This window comes from Eublepharis macularius, chromosome 15 (assembly GCF_028583425.1).
Source record: "Eublepharis macularius isolate TG4126 chromosome 15, MPM_Emac_v1.0, whole genome shotgun sequence".
Lineage (NCBI taxonomy): Eukaryota > Metazoa > Chordata > Lepidosauria > Squamata > Eublepharidae > Eublepharis > Eublepharis macularius.
The window spans coordinates 33199134-33222315 of record NC_072804.1 but is presented as its reverse complement, the minus strand read 5'-3'; the positions used below and the strand labels follow the sequence as shown (position 1 = coordinate 33222315).

Genomic DNA, 23182 nt, shown 5'->3' with positions numbered 1-23182 from the left:
GGCTAACTCCTCTGGATCTATGAGGGGAAGAAAGTAACTCTTTACATATTCCTTAAGAAATAGTTCTAGAGATCATTTCCCAATATTGTTTGGCCCTACTACATCTCCGTCACACATGTATAAAGTTTGTGTCAGCAACTCCAACAATCACCTGTAACCTGTTTAAACCAGCTACCTATCATTTTAACTGACTACCTATTTTTATTTATTTTACTTCACTTATACTCCATCTTTCATCCTAGTGGGGAACCAGAAGCGGCTTCCATCATTCTCCTCCTATTTATCTTCACAACAACCCTGTGAGGTAGTCTAAGCTAGGAGAATCCTGCCATGACCGATTTCAGGTGTTGGCCTTTAAAATCAAAGGCAAAGCTTGGGCCAGTTTTCTCCATAGGAACATCTTCACCCCCCTTTGTACATAGGGCTCCTGGCAGCCATTGATGGACCTCCCCTCCATGAATCTGTCCGACTCTGTTTTACAGCCAATTACTATGCCCACTGGCAGTGAATTCTACAATTTAAGTACTCGTTGAGTAAAGAAGTACATTCTTTTGTCCATCTTGCCCACCAGCTTCGTTGAGTGCCCCCAAGTCTGAGGTACTATGGGACAGGGAGAAAGAGTTCTCTCTATCCACTTCCTTCGCCTCATACATAATTGTATAAATCTCTGTCATGTCTCCCCGTTAGCCATCTTTTTTCTAGACTGAAAATGATCATTCAAATTAACAAAGTAATTCCTCTATTACAGGAAAGGGAGAAAAACCTCCCTCTACCCGCTTTCTCCACTCATGTATAATTTTATAAATTTCTATCACATCTCCTCCTTAGCCATCTTTTTTCTAGACTGAAAACGATACAATTAAGTAAATAAATAAAGTGTGTAAGCGGGGCTTGAACCTGCCGGTCCAGTACCATCTCTTGTGCTTACTGGGAACTGCCTGTATTCAAGCTGGTGCACTAGAGACCAGCACCCTCCTAGATGTGAGAATTAGGCAGGGCTTTTTTTCAGCGGGAACGCAGTGGAACGGAGTTCCGGAACCTCTTGAAAATGGTCACATGGCTGGTGGCCCCGCCCCCTGATCTCCAGACAGAGGGGAGTTTAGATTGCCCTCCGCACCATGGTGCGGAGGGCAATCTAAACTCCCCTCTGTCTGGAGATCAGGGGGCGGGGCCACCAGCCATGTGACCATTTTCTCCGAGGGCAACCCACTGAGTTCCACCACCTCTTTTCCCAGAAAAAAAGCCCTGGAATTAGGTGAGCCCAAGAAACCAGCCCCACTGCCTCCAAGGTCAGAAAGGAAGGGACTACAGTTCAGCAGCCAAGTGTGTGCTTTGCATTCAGGTCTCGGGACAGACATGGGACAGCATCTTACCTGTGACCTGCGGGGCCTTGGCCACAGCCTTGGTGAGGAAGGGCTCCTTGTTGGCAAAAGGCAGAATGGCCTCTCCGGCCATGCCCAGCCCAGGGCTTGTGGAGTGCTCCCGGCCGCTGGGCTCTTTAGTGGAGGAAAAGCCATTTTCACGCTTGCTGGCCTGCAGGCCGTTTACCAGGGAAAGAGCAGGAGCCACAGGGGAGCTGCAGGGGACAAGTGGGAAAGGGGTCGTGTCAGTCACAGACAACAGCTCTGAATTGCAGAGACTTTTCAGGCCTGTATCTAAGGAAGGAGGAAGCAAGGCTATGTGAACATTGCACAGCAATTTACAGTGCAGACTCTGCTTAGAGTCATACCCTTCTAAACCCATTGACTTCAATGGGTTTAGAAGGCTGTCAATTTGTTTAGGACTGCACCGTTAACATTCTTCACCACTGGTGGTTGGTATAATAAATTCACTGCATTTTGCACATAAGGTAGAGCAAAATGCTACAGTAATAATAACATTTGATTTATATACTTCCCTTCAGGACAACTTAACGCCCAATCAGAGCAGTCTATAATGTATGTTGTTATTACCCCACAGCAATCACCCTGTGAGGTGGGTGGAGTTGAGAGAGCTCTGAGAGAGCTGTGTCTGACCCAAGATCACCCAGCTGGCTTCAAGCGGAGGAGTGGGGAATCAAACCCCGTTTGCCAAATTAGAGCCCCACCGCTCTTAACCACTACACCAAACTGGCTCTCGTCCAAAGACTCTGTGCCATACTGTTCTACTTACACCAGAAGAAGGGTACAGGATCTTGTGGGAAGAGTGCAAATGCTGATTCTCCGCGTCCCCCCACCCCGCACTCCAGCCTCTGAGGGGTCATGCTGCATAATTTGTATTCCTACATTATGTATTCCTACATTATGTTAGTAGCATGGGAGAACACGCTGGCATACGGCAACCATTTTGACCTCCCACCCCAGTTTGGAGTCCAGTTCCTTCAACGGACATGGTACCTGTGCTGCGTTCCTTCCGGAAGTGGCACTTTGTGACCTGCTGGGCTTGAGGCCTGCATCTCGGGTAGCTCTTCTTCCTTGGGTAGGCTTCCGGGCCGCTTTTCACCATCTGGAACACAGGAAAGGGGTCTGTTGGGTGCCATGGAAGACTTCTACATCCATGGTAGAGAGGCCAAAGTCATGTGGCTATTTTAGGAGGCCACAGATTCAGCAGTATCTTTTTGTCCTTCCCTGAGTCCTTTGGGATCTCTCACTGCTGTGTCACAACAGCGTCTCTGCTGCCTGGGAGTTCTATATAAGCCAAGAGGTAAGGTCAGACCAAACTAATTCATTTATGTCACCTATGTCCTGTTACTAGAAGTCAGATTTTGGTACATTTTATTTTTATTTTGTTTATTTTACTTCATTTATACCCTATTTTTCTCCCCAAAGGGGACCCAAGGCGACTTACATAATTCTCCTCTCCTCCATTTTATCCTCACAACAACTCTGTGAGGTAGGTTAAGCCCAGACTGTGTGATTGGCCCAAGGTTACCTAGTGAGTTTCCTTGGCAGAATGGAGATTCAAATATGGTTCTCTGAGATCCTAGTCCGATATTGTAACCACTACACCAAACTGGTACCTTTTGAACCTGCTTCTGCCAATTTCAGCTCCTGACCTACCTTGTCATCATATAGTTTAATTGGCATGCCTACTGCTTCTTCAAGTTATACAAGCAAGACAATAGATCCCTGCCCCAAGGCACTTACACTTTAAGTTTCAATATGGAGTGGACAAGGAAGGGGAAAGCCAGGGTCACGGAGATGAACAAGAGCAACTGCAGATCATGGCGCTGAGGAGTAAGTAGGTTAAGGACTAACCAGGATGAGGAGAGGATGTGACTCCGTAAAAGAACATTTGCTTTGCATGCCAAAGGACCCAGGTTCGATCCCCAGCATCTCCAATTAAGAAGATCAGGTATAAGTGATATGAAAAAGACCTCCTCCTGAGACCATGGAGAGGCGGTGCCAGCCACAGCAGACAAGACTGACTTTGGTAAATTAAGGGTCTGGCTCTGTATAAGGCAGCTTTAGTTGTAAGCCAAATACTAGTTGAAAGAGGTAGGCTTTGAGAAAAGCTGTTGCTTCTTCTGCCTGGGATAATGACTCAAGATCAGTTGGGCCTACACAACACTATGCACATGGGCTCACTCCCAAATTGATACCCAAAAGAACACCCATCAGCCTACCAGCCTACCAGGCCTGGGCTGTATCCAAGCAGGTGACAGCCCATTCGCCAAGCACCTAATGGGGCCATAATATTACTGTTCCAAAGGTATCAGCAGAAGAACAACTGAGGCACAGAAGCATGGAGGCGGGTCCTCCCAGCTCAGATCACAGGACTTCCTTTCTGGGAGGAAGGAGAAAGAAGGAATACCACCCACCCCATGCTCTTTCTGCCTCCTTTGGACAAATTATTGGAATTTGGACAAATTTATCTCCTTTGGACAAATTATTGGAAGGTGCAGGGAGAAGAAGGGAAGAAGTTCAAATTGAATTATAAAAACTTAAGCCGCTTTGAACACTGCATGGTCAAAAAGCAGGAAATAAATTTAATAGAACAAATGTTTTGAAATATAGGGGCACCAAGAAAGTGAAGGAAGCACACTGAGATGGAATGAAGGAGGGGAACCAACTGAAGCTGAGAGAAGAGAAGCAAGCAGCACGGGAGCTTAACAGAAACCATGCATACAAGTAGGAAGTATTTCTGAAATTCCCTGCCAGGGATAGTTATTTAAGATGCCCTATTAAAGGGGAAAAATCGTATTTTTTCCGACCAAATTACACAAATTCTGAAAAATTAATTAAGAGATCAAATTTGTCCCTAATGCCAAAGATCTACCTGTTGGGTTTATTTATTTATTTTAAAAATTCTTTAGATGTTTACAATCTGCTTTTCTCCCCGAGGAGAAATCCAAGCAGCTCACAACATCATTCTTCTCTCTTCCACTATATCCTCACAACAACTTGTGAGGTGCATTAGGCTGAGAGCGTGTGACTGGCCCAAGGTCACCCAGCGAGCTTCCTTGGCAAAGTAAGGATTCGAACCTGGGCTTCTCAGATCCTAGCCTGACACTCTAACCACTATACCATGCTGGCACCTTCTGTCAATGAGGGACTTGGATTTCCCAGTCAGTTACTGGATTCAAAGGTTATTACAACAATACTATTGCAAATAGGAATCAGGTGTGATGGGGCAAATCTTACCTATACTGAGTTCGGCCTGTTTCCCTTCCTTCCCGTTCACCAATTTCTTGTCCTCTTTCTTCTGCAAAAAACACAAGCCACCCATAAGTATATCTGATCCTCCTTGCAACTGATCACAGAGGCCATGGAGGGAGCAGGTTTGGAACTGGCACACCTGGGAACTTATGCACAGCCTAGCCTGCTCTTGAGAAGGGGAGGGACCCCCCTGCACTGGAGGGCTGCCAAGATCTCTGAGATGTAGACTCAACCACAAGGAAGATGAGGGTGCTGTCTCAAATTGATGTTGGGTGCCAGTGTGGCAGTGCGGGAGGCTGGCAAATCTGATCCCAGAGCATACCCCACTAGGAAGCACGCCCTGCAGAAACGCGTAGGAGCTGTGCACAAATGCTAAGTGGATTTGTGCCCTGTGGAAACTGGCACAGAGGGGCAACCACATCTTTTCTGCTGTGTTGAAACAGTTGACTTCAGTGCAAAGTCCCCCATCACATCTTGGTGAGTGCTGCACAAGGGGAAGAGAACAGCAGTGGGGCAAGCACCATTTACCTTGGCATCAGCTCCATCTGCTTTCCGCGTCCTCTTCATGATCTCCTCCAGCCGCTGCAGGGAAAAGGAAAACTGCCATGTCTAAAAGGCATGCCACATACAACTAGTACATGTTTTTAAAGACATCCGGAAGCAATAACGGGGGCAGGGGGGATTAAACCCCATCCTTTGGAATATTTTATCATGATCAAGTTACATTTGCCAGATGAAGTTCAGCATCACAGTAGATGCAAAGGCCAAGTCGTTCCACAGAAATTGCTCTTCCTGTTCTGCTTTTCTCCGGGCACTGTCTACCGAAACTTATTATTAATCACTTCCCCTTCACAGGGAATCCTTGGAATTTTAGTTCAGAGGGTGGAGAAAGAGAGACCAGGGATCTCAGATTCCTCAGGACTTCCTAAATTACATTCCCAGGATGCTCTGGGGGAAGCCATGACAGAAATAGTATAAATCCAATATAAATGGGTAGCGGAGATAAATGGGGGGTAGACTCAGCTTTCTAGGGGTGCTAGATTGTGCCTCGCAGCCAGCAGGAGCTTTGGAGGTGGGGACATGGGAGAGCCACATCATGGTCTGCACCATGACATCATTTCTGGGAAAATCTGGAAGTGATGTCAAGTAGCTCTAGGAATCGCTGGAAACTCTATAGTAAAAAATAGAACTACCTGACATCACTACTGGGTTTTCCCTGAAAGTGACATCTCAGCATGGACAACAGTAACTTAAAAAAATTCTCCTCTCAGAGCAGCAGCAGGCAAACAAAGGCTGCTGGCAAGAGGCCTCCTGCCACAGCAGGAGTTCTAGTAGTCCTACAGCTATCTCTGGCTCTCTGCCTCCATTCCCATCTTAGGCTCTCTACACACTTACGTTGCTGTCTTTCCTCCATTTCCTCTGTGTTGTCTATTCATCCAATAAACACCAGCCCCTGCTGGAAAGGCCCACTTACTTTCTTCCGCTCAAGCCGTTCTTGCTCCTCCCGTTGGAAATGCTTTTCACGTTCCACCCGCTGGCGCTCTGCCTCCTCTCGTGCTCGAGCTTCAGCTTCCTCCCTCTGCAAGCAATAGGAGGAGAGATTGACGCTGCAGCTGTAATTCAAGGTGCACATCCAGCCCTGGCAGGGCCAGCCAAGAAGCAATGCAAAACCCGGCAAGAAGATGCCTTCAGATATTCTAGCCCTGATTCCAGAGGAAAAGGGGGCAGCCAATCAATTTTGGCCCAGTTCTGAGATGCCTTTGCTCAGTGATCAGTGTACGAAATGGCAGGAGGGATATAGATGCTCAGATTTTGTTATTTTTGTTCTTCAGATTCTGAGCTGTGGAATTCCTATTACCTCTGGCAGAAAGCCTGCCCTTGTTAAGTGAAACCCTAGAGAAGTCCCCATAAACAAAAACCCTGCTTGAAGAAGCATTCTGAAAGAGGTAATCCCAGAGGGAAAGCTGTGTTAGTCTGCTGCAGCAAAATTAAATAAAAGTCCAAGGCCACCGTAACAATTTATTCTAGGATAAGGTTTTATATTAGCTCTGATGCCCAAAAAGTTTATGCTGGAATATGTTTTGTTAAGACTTTAAGGGGCCACTGGACCCCTGTTTCACTACACCAATAGAAAGGAATAGTTTGTATGACTGAAGCGCAATCAGCCAGCAAGGTGGAAGCAAGGACCACCTGTGTCCACTTCCTGGACAGAGGAACTCTCCTCACCCCCGCCATTACAGATCCTGCCCCCTCCGGTCCAAGCCACAGAGCTGCAGGTTTGGTGGGTTTGTTCATGGATTGCTTTGAGAAAATTTTTTAAACATTCTGTAAGCTTCTCAGAGCTTTATTGGTGGAGCAGAACAGAATGAAGGAAATGGAACAGAATCAAATGAAACTGACACACCCCTACCAAATTTCCTTTCCGTTTCCAATTACATTTAAATCTACTACTAGAGCTAGAACTCTGCCGCTTAAAGGAATCCCAATCTGGTCCAGATGCCCAACTCTTTGGATCATCATCAGTAGCCCCATAGCTGTATGCTTGCTCAGAGCAATGGTTAGAGAGTGGAAGAGACCCAGGTTCAAATCTGCCATGAAAGCTCACTTGGTGATCTGGGGGCAGCCAGACACCATCTTAGCCGAATCCACCTCCAAATTTGCAGTACTAGCAGGGCACTGTATGCTGGAATAAAGTTTTATGAAGTCTTTAAGGTGCAAAAAAAATCAAGCTCATTTGTAGGAATTCAGATGTACGCATAAGCAGTTTCCATCCAAGAAAGCATAACCTGTTTCTACCACTAGATGGCAGTGATACCCCATCCTGTTTCCTACCTCCCAGACATTAACAAGGACCGCCATAGAGTCAGCCTTCTGAAGTTGGCCTTTGCTCTGGGAGACCTGTTCTCTGTGATCTGGAGCAAAGTGCAATTCTCCAGGCCCTGCCCTTTGTGTTCCCAGGCTGGTGGCCCATCAAACATTCTAGGTGGGGTGCATTTTGCTTGGCACATTGCTCATTGTACTTTAAGAGAAACCTCAGTCCCAATCTATCACCTCCATCCACTGCCTCCCCCAACCTGCAGCTAGGATTTCCAGGTCCAGGTTGGGAAATACATGGAGATTTTGGAGATGGAGCCAAAAGAGGGTGGGGTTTGGGGGAGGAGAAAAACCTCAGCAGGGTATAATTCCATAGAGCCCACCCTCCAAACCAGCCATTTTCTCCAGTAGAACTGACCTCTGTCACCAGGTGATCTTCAGCCACACCCTGGAGGCTGGCAAACCTACCTGCAGCCCCCTTGCTTCCTGTCCATCATCCCAGCATACACACCTGTTTCTGCAGCCGCTCCTGCTCTTCCTGCTCCGCCCGGGCCCGCTCTTGGGCTTCACGCTCCTCTTGCCGGGCCCGCTCCTCCTCTTCCTGCCGCCGCTCCTCCTCCAGCCGAGCTAGTTCAGCTTGCTGCTGGAGCCGTTCCTTTGCTTCTTGCTGGGCCCGCTCCTCTGCTAGCCGCCTGCCGGGTACCAAACAATACCGTCATGCATTCCGGCCAGAGAATGAGAACAGATATCGCAAGGCAGGCAAGAAAGATGAGCCTGTTTTTCCACTGAGGTGGGAGAAATCTGTATCATGGTAAAACTATGAGTCCAGAGGCCTGGCTGGGCCTCCTTCAAAACAAAGGAATGTCCATTCTGCACATGCACAGAAGCACTGTCATGGTTTCTGTGGTTCCAAACCCTGGAAGCAAGTTTAAGAGCATGCCTCAAAACAAGAGCAACTTGTTACTCTCAATTTGCAGTGGGTGCCCTGCGCTGAAAGTAATCCACATTCTCCACCCAAACAGCAGGCCACATTTTGCAATCGGAAGCATTTTACACTTCTTTTTTAACTGAGTAAAAAAATACCATTGAAATAGTCAGGCATTGTGAGACCCACAGTTACGAGTTATACTGTGCAGGAGAGAAGAAAAAAAAACTCGTCTCTGGCTTGCTTGCAGTCATCCGTAATGGGGATCAGAGGATCCAAGAATTAGTTTGCAGGAAGCAAAGACTTGGGAGAAAGCAAGGAGGGGACTGCTAGAGGATGGGAACAAGGGGCTGGTTGGTCCAAAATTACAGCAAACATTGGCCTTAGGGGAAGAAAAAGGAATGGCAATCCCTCATTATCGGAAACTGCAATCAGGTTCAGCGGGGCTTCCAGCACTGCATCAGGTATCAGCCAAAAAGTTCCACAAGCAACTTGTGGAATCTCCTGCCTGAGAACTCACCGCTCCCGCTCTTCCTGTTCCCGGCGTTCTTGCTCCTCTCGTTCCCGCTGTTCCCGTGCTTGGCGCCGTTTCTCAGCCAGCAGCCGGGCAGCCTCTTCCCGATCTGTGGTGCCTGCCATGGGTTTGCTCGGGGTGGTGGCAGGAGGAGCAGGAACTGGACTGGCTGTGCCAGAGGGGTTAGAGGTATCTGCAGAGCCCCCCAAAAATGGGTTAGACTACCTCACAAAGAAGGAAGGGGGAATCCCAGAGGGTCAGGATTCTTCTCTGCATTGCTGCTAAGGCAGCCAGGCCTCCATTATGGTGGGAGGCCTCCCATTGGCAGCCTCATTTGTCTGCCATTGCTCAGAGTGGCAGCAGAAGAAAATCATTTTTTTTTAAAGTAAAGTCAGCTACATCATGACATCACTTCTGGGTAAAACCCAGAAGTGACATAGGGTACCTCTAGGAACTGCCAGAAACTCTATGACCAAATTATAGTTACTAGTGATTCCTAGAGCTACCCTGCTGTAAACCCCATAAATCATGTTGTGACATAGCCAACCTTGCTGCCCCCCACCATTTCCCTGCCTAACCCTCCTGTCAGTTGCCAAGCTCTGCCTGGCAATCCTAGTCTCCACTTCCCTCCCAGGATGTAATCCAGGGGTTATAACCCCCCTAGGTATTTTGTAACCTGTCTATGATTGCCTCGAGGAAAGACAAAGTTCCCACCCCTGTACCCCTCTCACCTGGTGCCACTTCACTGCCCCCTGTGACCTTGGGGGTCTCATTCAGTGCAGGGGAGGATACTCTTCGTTCCTTTTCTTCAGCCTTGGGAACCTTTGGCTGGCTGCTGTTCTGCTTGCGGGCCCGTGCCTTGGGTGAAGAGTGGGCACTGCGCGTCAGGCCTGGTCGGTGCGGAGAACTAGGGCCTGTGCTAGGAGAGGCTGGGCGTTGCTTGGTGATAGCTGGAGAGGCAGGCCTTGGCTTGGGGCCCGGGCTGCCAGAGGAGAAGCACAACGTTGTCAGGAGGAGGAGGAGAAGGGGTCTGGCCTTACCAACCAAGCAGCCCTGACAACTGGCCTAGTCAAGATTACAGAGAATGCATGAAGCTGCCTTAGAACAAGTCAGACCCTTGGTCCGTCAAGGATACCATTGTTCTGACTGGCATCAACTTCCACACCACCTCCTACCTGACCCTTTTAACAGAGATTGAACCCAAGACCTTCTGACCGCCAAGCAGATGCTCTGCCACCAAGCCACAGCACCTCCCTAGCTGCTTTACACTGAAGTCAAGGTCAGTACTCTCTACTCTGACTGTTAACGGTGCTCCAGGGCCACAGGCAGAGAGGTCTTTCTCATCTCCATTTATCTGATCCTTTTGATTAGAGATGTTGAAGATTGAACTCAGCCAGGAAGCTATTCTACCACAAAGCTGTGTCTCCTCCCCATATGAGTTGTCCCATGAACACATGACAGTCTATCAAGGTCAGCGTTGCCTGTTCTGACTGGCAGTGGCTCTCCAAGGTCTTCCACATCACCTGTGACCTTGTCTTTTTTTTAACCTGGAGATGCTGGGGATTGAACTTGGGACCTTCTGCATGCAAAGGAGATGCTGTACCGCTGAGCCACAGCCCCTACCCATCTGCTTTATACCGAGTCTGTCCACTACTGTCTACTCTCACTGGCAGCAACTCTCCAGGGTCTCAGGGGAGGTTTTCTACATCTTCATCACCTGCTACCTGATCCTTTTAACTGGCAATGCTTGTGCTGGTCGTGAATCGCAAGAATAAAACTGATTGCTTGATGGGACTGGCGATGCCAGGGACTGAACCTGGGCCCTTGGCATGTCAAGCGGAAGAACCAGGTTTGAATCCCCGTTCTGTCATGGAAGACCACTGGGGGGCCTAGAGCCAGCCAGTCACTCTCAGCCTCACCTGTCTCGCAGGGTTGTTGTGAGGATAAAATGGAGAAGAGAATGATGTCATCCGCACTGAATCCCCACTGGGGAGGAAGGCGGGCTATAAATGAAATAAATAAAATACGGGGCAGGAGAGCGGCCTTGTCGCTCCTACCTGCTCTCAGGCGTGCGCAGCTGGCGAGCCTGCCCAGCTGGCAGAGACTGGCGTTTGCGTAGGGCAAGGGCACTCTTCTCTTGGGCATTCTCCCGCTCCTTGTCCTTCTTCTCTTTCTTTTTCTAAGGATGAGGTATGGCAATGATAAGAGAGACAAAGGAACAGCCGTCAGGTACCAAGAAGCGCAGAGAAAGCGTGGTCAGGAGCCTAGCAATTACATCTCCAAACTTGAAAACCGCTCTTTTCCAAAAGGACTCAACATCTAAAATGAAACCCCTGGGTTCAGAGGCCGCGTACCCCAGAATACCAGAAGGAGAGCATTAAGAACCGCAGAGAGGGCTGTCGCCAACATGCTCTGCTTGTAAACACTCCAGAAACTTCTGGCTGGTGAGCGTCGGGAATCGCATGGGGGACCAGATGGCTCCTCAGCCCCTATCCTGATGGGCTGTCATCATGGGACAAGAGAGCACAGGGTCACTTACAGGGGAGGCTTCAGCCTTCCGCCGGGGCGTCACGTCTGGGCTGCTGGTTGCCGGCCGCCGTCGCTCTGAGCAGCGGTGGTGCAGGCGCTGGTTGTTGCAGGGGCTGAGGGGGCTGGCAGAAGCTGACCGGGGGCACACAGGTACTGTTGTGGGGAGAATGAAAAGACGGGGGTGGTCAGCGGACCACCCAGGAAGCCCAGGCCTTATCTCACCTGGGCCGTTTCCACGCTACTCACCTTCATCCGGAATGCTGCAGAACGTGGCGAAAAAAATGTGGAAGAGAGTGTCTTCTTGCGCGAGTTTTGCGCGACATCGCACGAAACTCGCGCGAGAAGATGCTATCTTCTGCGTTTTTTTCACTATGTTCCGCATGAAGGTGAGTAGTGTGGAAACGGCCCTGAGATGAGGCCCAGAAGTAGACGTGGAATTTGGGAAGGAAACCCAACAAGACCAGTAATCTTCCCCCTGTGTTTCTTATCCTGTTTTTCTCCTCGACCTGAACAATACAAATGCCATTTTAATAAATATAAAGCAAAGCACAGCATAAAAGGGCAAACCTCAGCTCCTATCACTGCAGCAAGTGAGGAAGAACAGAGCAGGAAGATACAAACCCTCCCCCTTAATGTACGTGCTAGCTGAGCTGGCATCTGCCGAGTGTGAAGGGCACTGCACCAAAATGGTAGCTCTAGAAATTGTTGCTCTGTGTTGGTGCAAAGCCCATCAGCAGGAGGCCATGAAGACGTGGAAGGTCCCCCCCCCCCTCTGCCCCCACTCCTATGTAGAAGGAGAAGGATTCAGGGTTTGGGCTCGAGAGCAGCAGAAAAACAAGGATGCCAGTATGGACAGAGTTGGATTTGAACATAAAAGTGACTCTGGTTCAAATGTCCATTTACCCACATTTGTGGAGAGCTCACAATGGGGCCTCCCCTCGTCCCACACAATTTCAGCCCCTCCACCCCACATACCCTGATCTTTGCCGTTACCAGCAAGTGTCACGGCGCTCCGACTGCGGGCCAAGAAGGACAGCGTGGGCGTCATGAGCCGGTCGACTATGCTGCTCTCCCAGGGGCTGAGCTGTAGGCTACGATCTGGTGATGGAAAAAAGGAGGGGACAGTTGTCGTTAGGCAGGTTTCAAGATTTGCCCAATCAACCCTTGGTTATGGGGAGTCTCAGCACGAGGTGTTGGTCCCCCAGTTTTCCAAAGAAATTCTCCGAAGACATAGGCCAGTGTTCAGGTCTACCACCTTTTCTTTGCAGAGTTTGTCTTACAAGGCATTTTGTCCCCGCCCCCCCAAACCAGGTAAGGCAAGCTGTCAAGGAACATATGTCCTCTCAGGTTGGATGCAGAGTCTGAACATATGTAGTGCTAAACAGGAGCTGTGTCTTTCCTCCTCAGTTTAGCTCCTAGAAGTTAAAGGCCTGGAAACATGACATCAACTTTCATGGCATGGCAGACAAACAATCTTGACAATGGTCCAGCCACACGTCAAGATCATGGCCTGCCACGGCCTCAGAAAACTTCAATGTGTAGATGGATGCAACAAGCAACAATAGAGACAGATGTGTCCTGATCACTGTGTAGGAGTAAAACCCAGACACCCCGAACAGACAGAGACACAGAAGGGTCAGTAGCTGTCTCGCAACAGCAGGATTTCTTCACTCGGAAAATCTGCCAGAACTGAAACATTTCACAGAAAGACTTCCTCATTTTCAGGGGTTGCAATTTTGCTTTTACCACAATTTTATTAGATTTCTTAGGTCCGGCTTTCTATCCCACGGCTGCTAGAAAGCCACCATGTTTTGTTTAAAAATATTAGATTAGGTCATTCAGACTTCTATACTAAATGGGAACCTTTTTTAGAATTCCTTTCTAAAAATGAGCTTTTGTTAACAAAATTGCCCTATCAAGATATCCTAGATACGGAAATGTGGGTTTGTGGTAGTCTTACCCAGATAAAGTTCTATTTAATACTGCTTTTGCTATAATAACATTTTACTTGTTAATTTAATGTAAGTTAATAACTCATAATATGGTTACAACGAACTGTTTTAAACATCTGTCGAAGTTTGTTAATGTTATGTTTTGTGCGTTATATGTTGTAAACTAATTCAAAATTAATTAAAAAAATTTTTTAAAAAAATATTAGATTAGGTAACAAAGACTTGGGTGACAGGAAATTGGGGATGTGGGGAGACGGAGATGAAACACAGCACAAATACATCACCTCATCATACGAACGGTCTTTATTCAAAATCATCAAGAAAACATTGGTAATTTTTCAAAAACTCCCCAGTTATCAAGTTCCTCAACCTCTGACAGGATGTTCCTCTTTGTAAAGCAACACAAACACACACGGGCATGCGTAAGGACGACTGTCTGAATGATCCTGTCATGGGGCGCCGCCCAATTCCACTTCCATGAACAATCCTCACGTGGGCTGTCAGCAGGCCGGCTCAGACACAGGCCGTTCCCTGCGCCTCCTCGTTCAGATGCCCGGGGTATTTTTAATCATTGCTAAGCAACCGGGAAACAAAACAGCCATGGGAGGAAATACTATCCTTAGCAGCAGCAGAGAGAGGAGCTGAGGGAAATCCGGCATTGCTTGACTTGCTTAGGGAAGCCAGGAGTTGAGAGCCCCAGTTGGGGGCATGGAGAAGGCACTGCCTTTGAATGTTAGTGGGGAACTGGCTTTGCATACGGAAGGTCCTGGGTTCAATTCCTGGCCTTTCCTGTAAAAAGATGTGAACGGGTGGATCCTTTGCCAGAATTTTGGAGAATCACTGCCAGAGTTCCTAAGGCAGACTATTAGCTTGACTACAGATATATATATATGAATTTATTGCTGTGACCAGCCTCAAGCAAGTTTGGAGAGGCAGCATGCACATTTTCTAAATTTATATCCAGAGAGCTCTATCTTAGTGCCTGCCCCTTTTGGGAGGCACGCCAACATCCCACCCAGCACTGACCCACTGCCAGCAACTGCTTGGAGCCCCCCCAAAACCTCACACTATGGAAGAGTGAGCAGAAGAGAGGTTTCTTGTGATGCCCCTCCTATACATTGGGGGAACACTGCAAGTAGAGCTACCAACTCTAGTTCGGGAGATTCCTAGTGAGTGGGGGGGGGTTGGGAAGGGGAGGGACCTCAGCGGGGATATGATACCATAAGCATCCCTTTACTCCAGGGAAGCCGATCTCTGTACGCTGGAGATCAGTTTTAACTCTGGGAAATACCCAGGGTCCACCTAGAGGCTGGTAACTCTAAGCAGCAAGTTAAGAGCCTGCTTTATAAAAGCAATTCAAATTGTGTGGATCATGAACTTATTTGGTAACTTTATGCAAGCTCAACTTGCCCCCTTCTGCAATGGGATGTGTATGCATGATAAAACTGACCTACCCTACAGAGGAACCATAAAAATAAATGAGTAAATTATGGGATTTGAGTCCAGTGACACATTAGAGACCAATTAGATTTTCAGGGTATGAGCTTTTGAGGATCAAGGCTCCCTTCTTCGAGTAACTGAAAAGCTTATATCCTGAAAATCTAGTTGACCTTTAAGGTGCTACAGGACTCAAACCCTGCTGTTCTACTGCAGACCAACCTGGCTTCCTACCTGGAACTGAGTACATTATCTTTCTCCCCTCCCCCAGCAAATGAGATGCTGGAAATCTCTGCTGGAATAGGCGAGGGGGCGCACACGGTTGGATTGGGGCCTCCTGAAGTATTTCCCCAGCACTATCCACACATTCGATCAGTGCCCTTCATTTCTCTCACCCCAATAAACTCTCATTCCTGCCTGACATGAGTTGCTAACATACATCTGAGCTGAGACGGCTTTGCTTTATCTGGGATGGCACCCAGCACCCGCGGAACATTTTCTTTTTTAAGCAGTAGAACCTGACTTAGCATAAAGCAGTTTCACATGTTGATAACGGGAAGAGTGGCAGTAGCAACATGTACCTCCCCAGTCAAGAACAGGAAAATATCCTTCCCCTTCAAGTGGTTGGAAATTAACATCCATCCTTCATGCACACCTTCCAGGGAGTAGTGCGGCTTGGCAGAGAGCATCAAGACTGGCTGTTTAGGCAGCTGCCAAACTTGGAATTAACTACAGGAAACAGGGAAGGAGCGGAAAATTCTCCCATGACTAGGAAAAGGCCACAGCTGTGGCGTGAACATGGCACTTGAAAGTAGAGTCCAGATAGTGGATATGGGGGCTGCTTGGCAGAAGAGGAGGGGGAGATACCTCCTTGGCATGAGGGTCCTTATCCTCTCCCCATAAGTAGAGTCAGGTGGCTGAAGTCAATGCAGAACTCAATAGCTTGCTTTTTGATGGGGCTTTATTACCGGGGACCTCCAGGGAAGTTCTAAAGTCCTAAAAAGACAGGATACCTCAAACTCTCTCTCAGCTTTGCAATTTGCTGCTCACTTGAGATCATACCAATCCCGCCGGGAGGAAACAAAACAAGAAGGTATTCCATTTCACTGGCTGATATTCAGTGCTGTGGGGACTCCACAGTAAAATATTCTGTACAAAGATCTCCAAATTTTGCACCACGGCAGCTCCAAGATCCATGTGAAAGAAACCAGAATTTGGCCCCATGTATGCATTATGCAAATTAAACCAATTGGCATAGTCTTGTCTGTTTTGCAAAATTTATTCTATTTCTGCTAGCAATGAGTGGAAGCCAGAAGCTTATGCGGGGGACAGAAGCCCACCCCTGGGCGCTAGAAATCCCACCGAGCCTGAACCTCTGAAAGTACATACACGCTGCCTACATATTTGAAAGCTTATCTCAGTCATCATGAATGCTTGAAACCTGTGTGTTTTAAAAATGAAAAATGAAATGAATCCTTGACTCCTGAATTCCAAGTGTCCCCTTTGCTTGGGTGGAATGGCACCTCCCATTCCAGGCCCCAGCTATATCACATTATATGTATCTTTTAAAATGGGGTTTCTCCATTCTTAAACAGGTGTGCCCCACCCTGAACTTTTCGAGTAGGGAGGGGTGTGCCTTCCAAATTAGTACTGCCCCCTACCCCCCTTCTCCCTGGCATTGTGGGGTGCCCCCGGGGGGTCTCTTACTTCTACTGGGTGAGTTCCAGAGGGTGGCAGAAGATTTGGAGAGGCGCTTGTTGATTATAGAGTCCACGTGTTTGGGGAGATTTACGGCAGAGAGGGAGCACCTGCTCGTACCTACGAGAGGGAAAAGACACATGGGCATTAGGGGCAGTGGGGCAGAATCCAGCAGACATGCGGGCATGCAGTGGCAGAGGGCAGACGTCATGCAGTGGAGGGAGCAGGAAAGGGGAAACTTGGTGGGGTATTTAGGGGTGCAGGTTTGCCAGTTTCCACCAGATTGCACTGTCTATATACCAGTACAAAACCTAACACCTGTTTATGTGTTTATGTCACAACTCCTGTATAAACTCAAGGACCACAAAATGACTCAGTGGTACGCACGCTGCATCCAAGGCACAGCTAAGTGTGAGAGGCAGTCGCTTGGTGGAATTGCTGCCACATTCATAATTGCTGGCTTTTGCAATCGAACATGCAAGTTAGCCACGCATAAAGAACTCAGCTCCCTTTCCTCCTTTCTCCAAGTAGCACCAGATACAGACCAGAAGCTCAATCCTGTTGCATGGTTTACACAGAAGTAACTCCCACTGGAGCTTACTCCCATGGTGAGCGTGCATAAGATCAAAGGTTTAAAAAGAGGTTTTTAAAATACCAAGCTCTCAGAGTCCACAGATGCTCTACAGAATGTTTATAATCATGGCAAAGACAAGGTGGAAGCAGAAGTAGAGCAGGAAACAGATTTGCACTCACAGAGTTTTTCCTTGCAAGATTTGTGGAGTCCCTGAGGGGAATGCCATTCCCAAATGCCAATGGTGGGGTTTGGTCTGTTAGGATAAGTGACAAGGTGGTGTGTCCTTTTCTAGACAGTCAAAATTTGTTGGCATTGCAAGAATTTATCTACTTGTTTACTTCATTTATACCCCATTTTGGTCCCCAATGGGGGACCAAAGCTGCTTATATAGTTCTCGACTCTATTTTATCCTATTTTAGCTGAGAGTAGGCTGAACAGGTCTCCTGCTATAGCCCTCCCACCCTGCAGCCCCACTTACCCATCACTGTTTGGTAGAGCAGTAGGGGGGAAATGGAGGGAAACAGGCATTGCACTGATGCTGCAACATCACTTCTGGAAGCGACATGATTGCATCAATATGACGCTCTAGGATTCCACCAAAACTTTATGACAAACCATAGAGTTTAGGGACAATCCTAGAGTGTTGCACTGACACAATGACACACAAACCCAGAACTGACAACACCTATTAGTATGCCCTTGACCCACTAGGCCTTCTGCTGGTTGCCAGTGCTTGGATGACAACCATAGCTGAAAGTATTTGACTTGCCCATGGAGACTGGCCGATATGCTTCCTTGGAAGAGCAAGGATTCAAACGTGGGTCTCCCAGATTCTAGTCATACATTCAGATGACTACACCACACTATTATGAAGGACTGTCAAAAATTGGCCCATTCTCAGCATATTGCTAAAGGAGGCACTATGGGTAACCCTTCAAGAAACTGAGAGAGGTGTCTCTCAGGCGAGTGTGTGGCTGATAGACAAAAGGAGATTTCTGTGGTGAATTTATAGGCCCTGAACAATGTAATACAAGCCTCTGGTAAAAAAAAGGAAGGGCTATTGTGAATTTATTTTGCATATATGTTATATTCTGTTTCATACTTTTTCAAAACATTTCTTTGAATACCAGGAAGTAAAACTGTGCCACAAAAAATAGGCAGCTTTGCTTGGACTTCTTCCAAGTTCGCATCATAAAGAAGTTGAGATTTCCATGAATGAGGAAAGAGGAAGCTGGTGCTCCTTTTATTTAACCTCCAGGTTTTGTTTACTTACATTTACTCGAGATTTCCATTCATTGACTTGGTTGACCAGAAAGCTCCAGTTTTGTTGGGCATTTGGGAGAAGAGATTGCCATTAATAATTTTTTTGTGATAAGAGTTCATCCTGGGGTGGGTCAACCTGCCTGGTAGGGTGTACTGCTCCATGCCAGGCTCCTTGGAAACAAATGGCACGGACACCAAGCCAAACGTAGAGAAATTTAGTTGGTGACTTTTTCTTAGCATGGAGATAAGTGGTAGGAAAAACAGGGCTAGCTATATTTATCAGGCTGACGCTAGAGGCCCAACAAAAAACACGGCACCTTAACTGTGGAAGATACACGTAATTGGGGGCTAATATGTCAAGAAGTTCATGCAAAACTCTTCTCTATACCATTTCATTTCCCCACATACTAGATTCCAAAGTTCCAAAGAGTTTATTGTCTATAGCCATAGGCCGTCACAATTTACATACTAGATGGAATTGTGTTTTGCACCTGACACGCTTGGGAAGAAGTGTACATAAAGCCCCTTTACCAGCTCAAGTCCAACGAAGGACCCTTAGCGCATCGTGGTCAAAAGTTTCCTGTCGCTCACACTCGAAACTTTCTGCTCCATGCGTTTTTCTCTCCGTTCACCCAGATGCCTCTGCCTCTCCCACCAACAGTTTCCTTCCCAAAGGTGGCTGAAGAGAGCCAGCTTGGTGTAGTGGTTAAGAGCAGCAGGACTCTAATCTGGAGAACCGGGGTTTGATTCCCCACTCCTCCGCTTGAAGCCAGATGGATGACTTTGGGTCAGTCACAGCTCTGTCAGAGCTCTCTCAGCCCCACCCACCTCACAGGGCGATTGTTGTTGTGGGGATAATCATAACATACTTTGTAAACCACTCTGACTGGGTGTTACGTTGTCCTGAAGGGCAGTATATTATAATAATAACAACAACAACAACATTCGATTTATATACCGCCCTTCAGGACAACTTAACACCCACTTAGAGCAGTTTACAAAGTATGTCATATTATCCCCACAACAATAATCACCCTGTGAGGTGGGTGTGGCTGAGAGCTCTAAGAGAGCTGTGACTGACCCAAGGTCACCCAGCTGGCTACAAGTGGAGGAGTGGGGAATCAAACCCAGTTCTCCAGATTAGAGTTCCACGCTCTTAACCACTACACCAAACTGCCTCTCTATAAATTGAATGTTATTATTATTATGTTATTTAGAGTGTCCTCCTAACTATTAGCTGTGCAGTTTTATCAAGGGCATATTGGGAGGGATTTTTGATGACTGGTGCAGTTAGGAAAAGCTTTTCACCTAGAGTTTCAGAATGAGTGGACTTTTTCAACCCGCAATATTTTCCTGCTTTGTTTCTCGAATAGAGATGTTAGCAAAACAGTCACCATCACTAGGACAGTGGAATGTGACTGTATGTTTAGAGAGAGGGACTTGCATTCCAGATCTGGGATGTGGAATGCGACAAGCTGCATGATCGCTAACAGTGAGAGCTAGGTGTCAGGGGTGGAGGGCAGATTTTTAAACCTCTCACTCCTCCCGTGTAGACCACACCAGGGTTGGTTTTTTTAACGTGCAGTGCAACCAGACACAAAATCTGCAGCCCCAGGAAACAAAAAGGTGCAGTCCTAAAAGCACATTTGTGCAAAAATGAAAGTCTTCTGCGTGAACGCAGTCATGTTCCCAGCTGACAGGATTTTCTCCCACTCTCTGTGTAGGTTTCTAAATGTTATGGAATGTGACTCATAAGAAAAATAAAGCAAGCACACATACACAATAAAGAAAAATGTGCATGTGTGTTGTACCAGCATGCACTACGTGTGCAAAATACGGCTGCATACCACTGTGCTCTTCCAAATTTTCCTTTGAGAAAAAACTCCTGGGTCCATTTATTCTGCTGATTCCATAAATTTGTTCTTAGTTTACAAGTACCAGAGGATCCTCAAGATTCCCAGTAGCTGCCTCTGGTGCTCACTTCTTTCTCCCCCAAAGCAAAGAACCAGTCTTAGTTATCTTCCACTGGGGTTCCCAACTCTGGGTTGGAAATTCCCAGAGATTTGGGCATGAAGCCTAGGGGAAGGCAGAGTTTGGGGAGGGGAGGGACCTCAGGGGGGGTATAATGGCATAAAGCCACCCTCTGCAGCTGCTGTTTTCTCCAAGGGCACTGATCTCTGGGGTCTGGAGATTAATCATAGACTCCACCTGGATGTTGGCAACGTACCTCCACCTCACTGGACTAGTTGTTTCTCCAGAAGAGTTCAGGAAACGTAACCTTTGGGCCTGCCTGGAGTACCCACTCCAAAACAACTTCCTGTATTCTCCCAAGGTTTTGTGACTATCCCCCTCTTTAGGAATGCAGGAGAAGGCAGAAGGAGAAAAATAAAATAAAAACAGTGATGTCACTGATGTTACTACATCACTTCCAGGCGCAACCTAGAAGTGACAAAGGATAGCTCTAGGAATTGCCAGAAACTCTATGATTTTACCATATGATTGTACCTGGAAGTGATGCATGCTCCTTTGTCCCCACTTCCTGCCCAGTTTGGCCTGGCAACCCTACCCTCTCCTTTGGCGGCCATTTTATGGTGGTGCCCACTATCTCTTATCAAAATCCACAAGCGCCCACATGCTCCACTAGGTTAGAGACCTTCTGCTGCAAGTCCACCAGAGTGAGGAAACAGGTCTGGTACAAGAAGTGTCTCAACAATGGACTTTTGTGACAAATGTACACAACACCATGGTCAAAGCACAACAAAAAGAACCTGTGTTCCACACGGAAGGAAAATGGTCTGCACAACAGTTGCACAAAAACAACCACATTGCAATCAAGAGTGACAACAGAGAACAGAAATTATACAGCCACATCAAAGCCCTTCATCTAACGGCCGAGAGGATCATCCGTCTCACTTCATTTGAGCAGAATTGTTTAGTGAATGTCACCTGCTGGACTTGGAGCAAGGAAGACCCAGGTTCAAATTCCTGCTCAGCCATGTAGTTCACAAACAAGGGTGTAAAAAGAGGGACTCTGAAAACCAACAGAGGGTCCTTTTATCGCTACAGATTCACCAACTGACCCACCCAGCCAAGACCAGGAGAAAAAGCTTCTAGGTCAAAGAGCGTGTTTCCAAGTCAAAGGCAGGCTTTAGGCCCTCTATCTCACTTCAGAAATTTCCTAATTTATCATTAATGGTACAGCTACTGTCTTTTACCCAGAGGCAACCAACACAGCTATAATATCAAACTACGCAAAAAAGAGAGAACATTTGAACACGTCCTATTAAACCAATAAATGTTTAAAATATCACATGCCTCATGTGAGAAGTTTGTATCCCTCCCCCCCCTTCCCCCACACCCTGATGATCAGGAGTGCTGAGAATTTGGGCCATTCTTAGTAGACCATTCAATGTACTACAATAAAAACATCAGATGAACCGTCTCTGATCCCCCAAAGGACGGCAGGAGAACTTTTATGAAGAGAAGCACTTCCTGATAGTGGGTGTAGCGCACTACCAAAGAGACCAAGGCATGAAAGAGACAGTCCCTGATTCAAATCCTGCAACAGCCATTCAATCACTAGGTGGCTTTTATTCTAGCCACTGTCTCTCAGCCTTATTTCCTCCTCAATAATATGGTGATAATGGTGGTAGTAGTGGTGGTGGAGAGTGCCCTGAAGTCATAGCTGACTTATGGCGACCTCTGGTGGGGTTTTCATGGCAAGAGACTAACAGAGGTGGTTTGCTATTGCCTGGCTCTGCAACCCTGATTTTCATTGGAGGTCTCCCATCCAATTACTAACCAAGGCCGACCCTGCTTAGCTTTCTGATCTGATAAGATCAGGCTCGACTGGGCTGTCTAGGTCAGGGTGAAGATAATGGCACTGGCGTATCTTACAGAGTTATTTTAAGGGTTACCACAAGATTATTCTGCGAGCTGCTTTGATCTATACAAACACTCTTTTCATTATTATATACGTGTCCCAGCCTGATTAAGGCTTTAAAAGATCAAAACTGAAGTAAGCCCGGTAAAGAAACCCATAGGAGTTACAAATCCAAAAATGTTTTTGCTGACATGCCTGCTCACAGATATGCTAGTCATTTTTATTCTACAAGAAATCAGGAACCAGCTTTTGTAAAGTTTCCTTCCTTGATTACCTGGAGGCAAGTGCTACGCATCATAGATAACTAGGGAAGAGGCTCTTTCATCCCTTGACTACTGGAGTCCTTTTCCAGCTCGTTTCTATTCCTAAGCTTGTATCAGAAACTGCACACACTCTTCTAAACTCTCCTCCATAACCATGAGGACTAGACCCCTCGCCACCCCACAAACCCTCCAGAAAATAAACTTTAGATTCTTGGAATGCAAAGTTCTACAATGGATACTGAGTTTGTCTATGTAAACTGCAGGTTGCTCACACCCCTACATGACATCCTGGCCTAGCTCATGCTGGCAGTGTCTGTGAAGCAAATCAATCTGCCACAGCAGCATTGCAACTATGCCCAATTGGGTCCCCTTTTTGCAAACCCCGACTTCTAATCTTACATGACTGGAGCGACAGACAGAGGAGGAAACAGCTGTAGGAGGTTCCAGGTAGCTCCCAGGTAGAGAAGGGAAAGCATCTACAGGAATGTGGCCCACTTGCATCAGTATATGTGATAAGTAGCCCATTTAGAAGAGGAGAAGCCCTGCATTCCCCATGCAAATTGGCTGGCCTGCAACTGGTCTCCAGCTACCAATCAGGGAGCAAAGGCCTCTTATTCAACCAGGTGCATGCATGTGCAGAATTGCCCAGCCATGCAAAAGCACTGAGGCCCGCTATGCCCACATGCACAACTC

At 47.3% G+C, this 23182-nt stretch overlaps 1 protein-coding gene across 3 annotated transcripts in view; it reads right to left on the bottom strand.

Moving 5' to 3' along the window:
• MAP7D1 (MAP7 domain containing 1) overlaps positions 1-23182 on the bottom strand; it is a 68430-nt gene that overhangs the window by 1450 nt on the left and 43798 nt on the right. Inside the window, exons 6-17 of one of the 3 annotated variants that reach the window (XM_055000001.1) lie at positions 16516-16626; positions 12395-12517; positions 11430-11572; positions 10948-11069; positions 9622-9872; positions 8897-9083; positions 7963-8143; positions 6112-6216; positions 5166-5219; positions 4623-4683; positions 2376-2484; positions 1374-1576 (exon numbers count right to left, since the gene is read on the bottom strand). In XM_055000001.1, the coding sequence (XP_054855976.1) occupies positions 1374-1576; positions 2376-2484; positions 4623-4683; positions 5166-5219; positions 6112-6216; positions 7963-8143; positions 8897-9083; positions 9622-9872; positions 10948-11069; positions 11430-11572; positions 12395-12517; positions 16516-16626 (1650 nt within the window). The remainder of the gene's footprint in view (positions 1-1373; positions 1577-2375; positions 2485-4622; positions 4684-5165; positions 5220-6111; positions 6217-7962; positions 8144-8896; positions 9084-9621; positions 9873-10947; positions 11070-11429; positions 11573-12394; positions 12518-16515; positions 16627-23182) is intronic. The other 2 variants (XM_055000002.1, XM_055000003.1) reach the window with 2 other exon arrangements.